This window comes from Malus sylvestris, chromosome 3 (assembly GCF_916048215.2).
Source record: "Malus sylvestris chromosome 3, drMalSylv7.2, whole genome shotgun sequence".
NCBI lineage: Eukaryota > Viridiplantae > Streptophyta > Magnoliopsida > Rosales > Rosaceae > Malus > Malus sylvestris.
The window spans coordinates 17054480-17065746 of NC_062262.1; the positions used below are offsets into that span (position 1 = coordinate 17054480).

General features: G+C 36.6%; 1 protein-coding gene across 1 annotated transcript; it reads right to left on the bottom strand.

Annotated features, from left to right (window-relative positions):
* Positions 1-10015: 10015 nt before the first annotated feature.
* LOC126614832 (transcription repressor OFP6-like) lies at positions 10016-11021 on the bottom strand. Its single transcript, XM_050282503.1, has one exon. The coding sequence runs from the start codon at positions 10782-10784 to the stop codon at positions 10218-10220; it is 567 nt and encodes a 188-aa protein (XP_050138460.1). The 5' UTR covers positions 10785-11021; the 3' UTR covers positions 10016-10217.
* Between the last annotated feature and the right edge of the window lie 246 nt (positions 11022-11267).

Genomic DNA, 11267 nt, shown 5'->3' on the forward strand with positions numbered 1-11267 from the left:
TGCAGTAACTGAAATTAGGGGATTTTCAAAACAAAAATCCTAATTTTAATTCTAAATCCCCAAATTGAAAGTTCAACACCTTAATCCTCAATTTCAGAATCCAAATCCAAATAAAGGTACAATAATTTCATGAAGTTTGGCACCTTCAGATTAGAGAAGCTTCGATTTGGAGGTCATTGGAGGTGGAACCATGGAAGTTTGGATTTGGAATATGGTGTAGTGGTCAATGACTCGACGACCGACGTGTTGAGTTTGTGACAAAGGGAGGAGGAGGAGAGTAAAGAGTGCAGTTTGTGCAGAGACGATTCGAGGGATTAGAGAGAGTGTTGAGTCCGAGGATGTTGACATAGCAAAGGAGGAGATGAGAGAGTGTAGAGAGATCCGAGAGGTTAAAGAGAGTCTGAGTGTGAGAGAGAGAGGCGTAGAGATTCATTTGAGGTTATGTATAAGTAACTAATGGTTATTAAGCATATAAATATATTTTTTGTATTATAATTTCAACAATTGAGAGTTGGCTCAGTGGTGAAGTTCCATGATTCCTAAGAGGAGATAAGGGGTTCGAATCCTTGCGGCCTCATTTTTGAGGTAATAATCTGAAATCGGCTCAGTTCAGGAAAAATCGAAATTCACAAATGCTAGACCGAATACCAAACCGAATTGGGTGGTTTAGGATAATAACCGAACCGAAAATTTTCACAAACTAAAAATTTCGGGAAATTTCGGGATAATTTCGGTTCGGGTTCGGTTAGGATTGGGATTTTTGGGATATTTTTCCAGCCCCACATGGGGCCCACACATCACAAACTATCCACTTTTCTCCTACCACGTGTCTTCATTCCCATCTCTCTTGGGACTCTCGAACCCTCTCCATCTCTCACCTAACTCTCTCGCTCTCTCTATTTCCCTCATCTGCAATTGCAGACGCTGAGACCCACTCAACTCGCCATTCATGCGAACTCCATTGCCTCCAACGACCACCACATCGTCGTGCATCTCCCTTTTTCCTCCTCGTCTCAAACTCTAGGCACTCTCTTTATCAATGTGCTCGCTGCAGAAGATCGTCGATGAGAACTCGGCAACTCCCTTTCTTTCCCGACCTCAATAAGGACTCGCACCACTTTGTATCGTTTTAACCTTCAATTTATAGCTTGATTTCGAGCTTACACGTGAGTTTTGGGTAGGATTTATATAGAGATCAACTTGGGGAAACACTTCCCAGTTTCCGACAATGGTCCTCATGTTGGTAAATTATTGTTCTCATTTTCCTTACCTTCAAATTGACTTAAAATTTTCTGAAAGTAGTTAAGAATCGAGCTCGAATAGAGCTCAGGAAATTTTCCGACTAGACTCGCCTAGTTCCGGCCTTCTTTGTTGGGTCTAATGGATTCAACCCGCGAGCCTAAACAAGTCAACCCGACCTGATACAAAAAAAAAAGATCTAAAAACCCAGATCTGAACCCAGGATCCGGCCTGGCCCATTTCTTAAATGGATTTAGAATATTCCTTGTGTTGACTTTTTTGAAATTTTCTTGGAATTCCTCCTAAGCTAATTTCGACATCCCGAGTCCGTTTTTTACATCCATTTAGTGAAATTCTAAAGTTTTAACGTAATTGATCGCCTGGGCGACTTGGTTGACTTTTCTGGGTTAATAGTTGACTTTTTGTTGACTTTTTCCAAAAATTAATGGGGACACTTCTCAATGTATTTCGACGCACTGATTCCAAATCCGCACTCCATTTTCCCAAATTTAGCCATTTTAGTTGAGTTTTACTAATGGGTACCAACATTATGCCTATGTGCAATTACTATCGGAGACTCTAGTTTTCCTAGTTCAAACGGCTGCTACCTCACAAGTATGTGTGAGTGGGATCGTTTCTTTTATAAAGTATATGTGTGTGTGTGTGTGTATTTAGTTTCCATACATTTTAGTAGAGCATTTTCTACGTGATGCCCTGATTAAAGTAACGTTTATAAGAAATGTCGTAATGATGAAAATTAGGAAAACATTATAAATCCTACGGGATGCTTTAATTAGATTTACAGTTATGAATAGTATTATGTTGACTAGAATTATCGAATCACTGTGGCATGAATATATTTACGTTATCTGCTCATCGTGTGCTACACTGATGTTTGTACTCACTCGGGCCAAGATCAGTCTTCATGTGTATGTTCACAACTCACCGTAAGCTCACTTTGGATCCATTGTAGGTGTCAGTCATGTCCTAGATTGCTATAGGAAATTAGGACTCGTATGTGATGTAGCACCAGTCTTCACATGATTGTAGTACTAAAGTGTAAATCATTTCTTTACACCCAGTCATGTTCATGTTATAATACATCCACATGAACTCGTGTGTCAGCATATGTCGATGAGCACTTGATTTGATATTTGTTTATGCGAGATATACTGACTATCGAATGTTAGGTGTTTATTTACGAAATATTGTGAAGCATTGCATTCTCGGAATATTACTATTTACGGTAAGTATTTTCACACTATACGTAGTATGCTATGTTTGGAAACTATACTTGTTTTACGGCGAGGGGTTATTACGTTTTCAAAAAATGTTTTACAAAGCTTTATTTTTAGGCCCACTCACCCTTATTTTTCGCCCCTCCAGGTTTTAGTTGCTGAGCTTTCATGTCGACGAGGATTCTTGGCAAAAGTTGGAATAGGAGATTACCTTCGATGGTATAATTCTTATCCTACTTTTACTGTACTTTACTTATGATCTAAAATCACGTGTGAATTGGGTTCAATCTCACTCACTTGCGCACTCTTGCATTTAGGCACTTTTAGGTTTAAATTTACCCGCATTTTTCACATCACTGCACTTTATGGCTTCATCACCCTTTTGGTGTCTACCAACACAGCTCGATTCAGAGTTCAGGTGGACATCCCGGGTCGTGGTGTGTCAAAACCTACATCCACGAACAACCCTAAATAGGCTATCAATGTATCTTCTCGAAAAGCACTTCCACCACCTTCGCCTGCATCTTCAAAGAAAGTAGAGGCCAAGACGATCGGTGAATCTTGGATGTCAAGATAGTTGGAGAGCTTTGCATCCACGAAAGACTTCACATAGTTAAGAATTATGCTGCACTTTCTCAATTGCAATGGTCGAATCAATCAAATTTTCTTCAAGGAAATCACCAATCACTACTATAGAAAAGTGCTTTTCCGATGAAAGTCTATTCATCGCGCAAAGTGAAAATTCATTACTTAAAAATTGGGCAACGAAATATACCTTTGTACTCGGACAAAGTTCGAGACGCAAATCTTTGTAAAGCTTCATCGCGCAATAGCGTTTGCGCGACAAAATTTAGGTTAGAAACACAATGAAAAACTTGGTCACACAAATCTTAATGTGACAAAAAATACATCGTTGCACTAAAATTTAGGGGACGAAGCCTATCCATCGCGAAAGGTTTAAGGTAACAACACATCTTCATTGCACTAAGGTGTAGGCAACGAAAAGTCTTCGTCTCAAGAAACTTTACATGACAAAGTTCATCGTCAGGTAAACCAAGACACAACGAAATCTTTCCTTGCATGTTTGGTTTTTGAGTTTTTGAGTTTTTTTTTTTTTTCCTTTTTATTAGTATTTCATCACGCGTACTTTTAAGCAACAAAATATGTACTAGTTATTTAATTAATTTAATTATCTGGTATTTTGAAAACAAAAAATATATAATAAACAATGTACGAAAACTATTAATATTATATATAGAAGTGTACGTATAAACAATAACAAAATATTATACAATTCTAAAACAAAATGACTATAGAGGTGTAGCTGGGAATCTGCTAGGTTGTGCGGCTGGAAACTTGATGGCTGAAGCGGCTGGGAATCAAATGATGACATCGGAGATCTAATGTCGGAACTGGAGGGCATATAAGATCTTGTTCACCGGTTGCCCTGGACCGCAAGCTGCTGTTAATTAATGATGATGAGCAAAAATGCTCCCATTTATTGTATTGGTCATTTATTCATCCACATAGAAGACTATTTGAAATTTAGATTTTACAGCTATTTCCAATGCACATAGAATGTTAATGTCAAATATAAGTTTGGGATTAGGGATGGGCAAATACCCATCGGTTATGGGTAACCGCGGTTATCCACCTATTTAAATTTTATGGTTACGGTTATGGGTAACCGTTTAGATAAATAAACGGTTACGGGTATAACCGTTTACCCGTAAAATTTAAATGGACGGTTATGGGTATTAACCATGGTTATAAACGGGTAACCGTTTACCTATTTATTTTATATATGTAAAATTAATACAAACCATGTTCCCTATCGGACAAAACTTAGATCAATGCTATTGACTATAATGCATGATTTCTGTAGCTAATATAATATAATTTTCCTTAACAACTTTAAATTTCATGGTCCATTATATATATATATATATATATATATATATATTATGTTAATACCTTACATTCCGAGTTAAATAACCTAAGAATATTGTCTTTTAATAATTTTCGTAACCCAATAATAATTAGCAAATTTTATATTACCTTCATTGTTAACAATTAAAAATATCGTCAATAAACTATTATTTCAATTATTGGAATGGTATAAGGACTTAAAAAATTAAAATGCGAAAATGTATGATGAATGTACCTATAACAGTGTTTAATTGTTAGAAAAAAGAAAATTATTTTCCCCAAACTTGAAACCGTGGAATCCCCAAACGGGTTTTCTCTGTAACTGAACCCATAACAGGTTTCCCCATTATAATATTTACATATTTATTTATATTTATTAAACAAAAAAAATTAAATAAATTTTGTTATTAATCAGTTGATACAATGCATCTAATAAGTAATATTAAATACTTAAGAAAACATTTACACTATTGAAAATTATAAGCATATAATTTATACTATTAATGATCTAGAAGTAAATAATTAATTTTCATATTTAATAATGCAAGATTATTAACAACTCATTTCCATATAATAAATATTTATATTTTTTTTATAATAAATGAAACCGTTCGGTTTCGGGTATGGGTTTGGGGAGGATACCCCAATAACCATAACCGAACCTGAAACCGAAATATTTACCCGACGGTTACCCATAACCGTAAAGTACCCAAAATTTATCTCTGAAATAGAATCGTTCGGATCGATTACTTGCTTAGATCATATTTCGAGGGTTTAATTGCCATCTCTAGTTATATTTGACTCAAATTTAAGAGATTGGCAATTTGACAAATTTTTTGTAAGAGACTGACTACAATAACTACATGACTATATCTAACTATTAGATAATATTTATATTAATACATGCACCCAAATCCCAAAAGTAATAGAAATGATATAGCAAGTGGCCATTTACTGCAATAGTGGAAAGGTATTGTGCCCTTGTATAATGGCATGAGTTCAAACTCCGTCAGTAGCTAATCTAACATTCAACTTACTAATGATATCGCTCGACTCCAAAAAAAAAATGGAATGATATAACATTTAAAGTGAAATTAACTTTAAAATTGACCAACTTTTAACTTTAGATTAGAGATAGGCTTAAAATATTTAAAACTCGTGTATTTTTGTTCCTAAGCTTTTCTCTTTCCTGTAAGAGTCTTTCTCACCAATGTGTGGGTGGTTTTCGTTCTCTTCAATCTACGTAGGCGCCGGCCTTAACTTTGGTTAAAGTCGGTGCCAACCCATCCTTTTTGTCTGTGTTTTGTTTTAGTGTTTTGTTTCCATTCCTGTTGCCTTCAGTTTTACCTCCCCTCCCCTACAATTTTCACGATCTCCACCTATATTTTCTCCTTTTCCTTTGATCTCACCTTTTTGAGACTTAAACCCCTCCCCTCCATTTTTGGTTGCCATCTCTCTCTTCAGTTTACTTTGATTTGTCGAGGATCTTTGGCAGGTTGTGTAGAGCTTTAGCTTGGGTGCTAGCACCATCACCCTTGTTGACCATTATTGGTCATGCCCGTTGTTTGCCCTTGTCAGCAATGTTTCTCATGAGTTCTTGATGGTGCGATCTTAGGTGATAGTGATGGGAGGCTATTTGTGATGATTATTGGGTGGTTCTCTGGTGGCAGTATCAACGTCTACAGCTTCGGGAAGACCAGTTTCTAGGGATTTTCAGTCTGTTTAGTTTGTGTGTGCTAGGCTCCAAGGTTGGTCTTGGGGCTTTGTCTTTTTTGTATTTGTGGCCCACTTTTGTTTGTGCATAACTTGTTTTAGGCCCTAGTCGTAAGGGTGGGGTCGGTTCCAATCAGTTCGGTTTTTTGCCGTGACCGAAAACCAAACCAAAATTTTGTTTGGTTTGGTTCAATTTTTTTCGGTTTTTATTCGGCTCAATTTTTTGTTTTGGTTTCGGCTTGATTCGTTTTATATATATATATAACGTAAATTTTTTCAAAACATTTCAATTTCATACCTCAAGTACTATTTTATTTCAATATAATACATCTGTTACATTTTTCATCCATTAATCCGTTAAGACCTAACGTGGCTGTCACATTTGTGCTAACGTGCCTGCCAAATTTGTGCCACGTGGCAAAAAAAAATTATGCATTTAAAATATTATAATAATTTACCCTATTAAAAAAATAAAAAAGTAAAAAAAACCCAAATGCACACCCAGATCGTAACATCCCACATCGCCCAGGGGAGTGGATCATGTAAGCCTTACATGTATATTCCCATCTCTACCTAGCAAGAGGCCTTTTGGGAGCTCACTGGCTTTGGGTTCCGTCGGAACTCCGAAGTTAAGCGAGTTCGCGTGAGAGCAATCCCATGATGGGTGACCCACTAGGAAGTTCTCGTGTGAGTTCCCAAAAACAAAGCCGTGAGGGCATGGTCGAGGCCCAAAGCGGACAATATCGTGCTACGGCGAAGTCGAGCCAGGGATGTGGTATGGGCCTGGGCCGAGATGTGACAATTTGGTATCAAAGCCAATCCCTGGCCAGAAGAGGGGTGGATTGTAACATCCCACATCGCCTAGGGGAGTGGATTCTGTAATATATATATAGATATATATAGATATATAGATATATATAGATATATAGATATATCTATATATATATCTATATATCTATATATCTATATATATATATAGATATATCTATATATCTATATATATATATAGATATATCTATATATCTATATATATCTATATATCTATATATATATTTCCATCTCTACCTAGCACGAGACTTTTTAGGAACTCACTGACTTCGGGTTCTATCGGAACTCCGAAGTTAAGCGAGTTCGCATGAGAGCAATCCCAGGATTGGTGACCCCTTGGGGAGTTCTCGTGTGAATTCTCAGAAATGAAACTGTGATTGCGTGGTCGGGGCCCAAAACGGACAATATCGTGCTAAAATGGAGTCGAGCCCGAATGTGGTGGGGGCTCGGGCCAGGATGTGATACAGATCCCCTTCCTTCCCCCTCACCTCTCTGCAACTCCTCCATTTCTTCCTCCATCTTCACCTCCCCCATATGGTGCTCCTCCCCCTCCCCCTCCTACACACCCATCACCCTTTCTCCCTTTTCCGTCCAAACTATCTTCTTTGTCCACCTTCCCCGTCTGATATCCCCACCCATCTTCCATGTCCATCACCGTCATAGTCTTCCTCCTAGCGTGCTCAGTGTAGGTCATGGCGTCACAGATCACATCCTCCAAGAAGATCTTGAGCACTCTATGGGTCTACGAAAAGACCCATATCTTGTTGAACCGCAAGACGATCGCCCATATCTCATTGGCCTGGTTCGCAATGGCGTGTGGGGTTGCGGAGGCGTCGGTCGTGGAGAGAGAAGGGAGGGAGGGTTGTTTGGGAGTTACGGGTGGGGAGAAGGGGTGTGTCTGATTTGGGTTGGGGGTGTGCTCGGGTGGAGAGAATAGGTGGGGAAGACGAACTAGGTTTTGGCTCTTTTTTTTTTTTTTTTTTTTTTTTTTTGCTTTTTTTAATTAATTGTTTTAATATTTTAAATTTTTTATTAAGTGTTTAGCCACATGGCATAACTATGACAGCCACGTCAGCACAAATGGGGACTCCTTATTTGCCACGTCGTCACTTAACGGTTTACTTAACAGGTTTTTAAACGGATGTATGAAATTGAAATAAAATGATAAGTAAATATATAAAATTGAAATGTTTTAAAGATATTGTAGGAAATTGAAATCGACCACAAACCTGAGGAGATGAAATGTAATTTACCCTTTTTTTTTAATCTCAAAATTAGTCTATGTCATACAACTTTGTTTCCAGTTTTTCCATTTCCAAGAAAGTAAAGGAAGAAACAAAAAGAAAAGAAGATGCAAGTTTGCATTTCCTAGAGAACAATCACAAGAAAGAAAATTGATTAAATTAGTCGGAGTCTTACTCCTACCTACACAACAAAATGACAAAGAAACTTGAGATTCACAAAGCATATCAACTGAGTACTACCCTGAAGAGCCAAAACTTATGAATTGCTGCATCAATTATAACCTTCAGAGCAAATGTCCAATACCAAATTAACCAAAATAGCCAGGAATTGATGAAAAGGCAAAAGGTTTTAGGCGAGGAGGAGCAGCGATGAAGGAGCAGCGATGAAGGAGCTGTGATGGAGGAGCAGCGATGGCCAGATTTCAACGTGTTTGTCGTCGTCTTTATCTTCCCGTTGAGGAGGGAGAGAATGAAGATGCAGCTGGGAATGAAAAAAAAAAAAAAGAAGAAAGAAGAGCGTTGGCTGGGAAGAAAAAAAGAAGAAAGAAGAGGGTGGGCTAGGGAGAAAAAAACATGGAATTGGAATATAGGTTAATAACTGGGCCTAAAATAAGAGCTTAAAATTTGCATTAAACTGAAAATTGGACTTGAAATATAAACATCCAATAACAAAATAAATAAAATTAAGGAGTTTCTAAACCTTAGTCCTTACAAAAAAATAGAATTTAAAAATAAAATAAAATAAAACTGGTGCTAGATTACATATTCAATTTAATCCCTTAAAGTGTACTTTTATTAAGGGAATTGTTATTAACACTCCAAAAATCTCATTCTACATTCCTTATAAGTGTATTTTTCTATCTAATTATGGAAAGTTTGGAGTGCCAAATGAGATTTTTGGAGTGCTAATAACAATTCCCTTTATTAAAATTTATATTCTATTTTTGTTATTTAATGTGTATTTTTATTTAATATCTCCACAATAAAATTGCAATTTTATTAATATGTACATATTAGTTCTTTCAATTATAAATGAACACAAATGAGAAAATATTTAAAAAAATTAGTGACACATAAATATGTAAATACATATGTGTACAAAAATGAATGTACTGAAATGTTTGTACCGACATATATTATAATGAATCTAAATGTATATACTGAAATGTATTATATTGAATTAATGTACTTAAATGTCAATACCGAAATGTATGTATCGAAATGTACGTACCAAAATGTATTATATTGAATTAATGTATCGAAATGTATGTACCGAAATATATGTACCAAAATATATGTACTAAAATATATTATATTGAATTTATGTACCAACATATTTGTATCAATGGATATAACGAAATATATCAAATGAATTAATGTACCTAAATGAAGATTATACAAATTGTATATTCCTATGTTATATGAAAAAAATTAGTTTACCTAAATGTAGACATCAAAATATATTATGATGAATGAAACGAAAATGTAATTAATATAGGAAAAAAGAAAGAAATAAAATATCAAAAATAAATGAGACAATTAAATGTATCAGAGATTAAAATTTGATTTTAATCTTACACAAGGTTATAGGCTAAAAACTCATCATTTTTAAGGATTAACATAAAGTTTTCTATAAAATTAATTATATTTGATTTGGTTAGGTTCGGTTTTCGAGCCACTGATACTAAAACCGAACCAAAAGATTTTAGTCTGGTTTGATTTTTTTAAAATCGGTTCAGTTTTTTTAACCCACCCCTACCTTGTTGTAGGTGGATTTTTTGGTAATGAATTTTACCTTTTGACAACAAAAAAAAAAAAATTAAATTAAATAAAAATTATAAGGCTTATCTCTGAAAAAAAAACCCCTTCAGTACTTACACAATCAAAGTATTGAGATCTAAGGGAACAGTCAACAATCTATGCACCCTCAAATGCCAAGCACCAACCAAACTTGGGAAACAACAATGATAGCTCAACTACAAAATCATTAAACCTACACAGTTAGAACGCGGCGCCCATCTGGGATTCATATGATCATCGGCTTCTTGCTTTCGCTGATCAGATCGTTCCAGATTTGTGTGAATGCTCGGATGATAACATCGTGGTGGGACGGAGAGTTGAGTTCCAGAAAGCAGCGGAGCAGCTCCTGCAGATCCTCCTTCCAGTAAATCTGCTTCTCCACAATCATCTGCAGCATCGACTGCCTGAAATCCTGATACGGGTCGTTTGATTCCTTCACCACCGCAATGCTGCCGCTGGTTTTCGTTGTATTCGGGCTTGAAATCTTCGTGTTCTTCGGATTCGTACTCTCTGCTGAATCGAATGGCTTTGACTGTAAGGACGAGTTGTTGTTGAAAGAGACGGTGGTGGAGGTGCACTGATCTTCGTCGTCGTCACCGGTGAAACTCTTGCCATTTTGATCACCGGAACTTGAAGAGGAGTGGGATCGGTGAATAGGGTTTATGTGGATTTGGATTTTGGGTTTTGGGGTTGGGTCGTATACGTCGGAGAGCTTCGGCCTGCCGCAATCGCAGCCTGGAATATTGGCTGTGAGAATGGTAGTGAGAAGCTTATTTTTGCTGGAAGAAGACATTAAAGTCGGAGGAGAAGGGAGATATAGGGAAACTCCTTATGATTTGCTTGGAGAGAGAGAGGGGGAGATTTATGGGTGGGAGAGTATTGTTGGTAGGAGTCCTTTTCAGTAATGAATAGAAATGTGTGGGAACGAAAGAGGCGGGTGTAGTGTATGAATTTGTTAGGAGTCATTTTCTGTGCAATGTTGTTGAAGGAGGGAGAGGGAAAGAGAGAAGGGGTTTTTTAATGAGGGCATTTGACTTGAGGTAGGGATGTTGTGGACAAAAAATTGGCTTAAAAGCATAGCATGTGACTTTGGAAAAGTAAAGATTCTTCCTTCCAATGGTTATCCAATGTTTCTTTCATAATCTGAGACAGGGTAATCTCGGAAAGAAACGTGATATACCCTAAGATAGACTTTAAAAAATCAAACATGTTATGGATGTTCTCTGATTATGATTGTGTAAAACCTAGATAAATTTGGTTTCTAGATTATATATTA

Coding starts and splice junctions, on each gene's coding strand:
- LOC126614832 (XM_050282503.1), bottom strand. CDS start 10,784: ATGTCTTCTTCCAGCAAAAATAAGCTTCTCACTACCATTCTCACAGCC.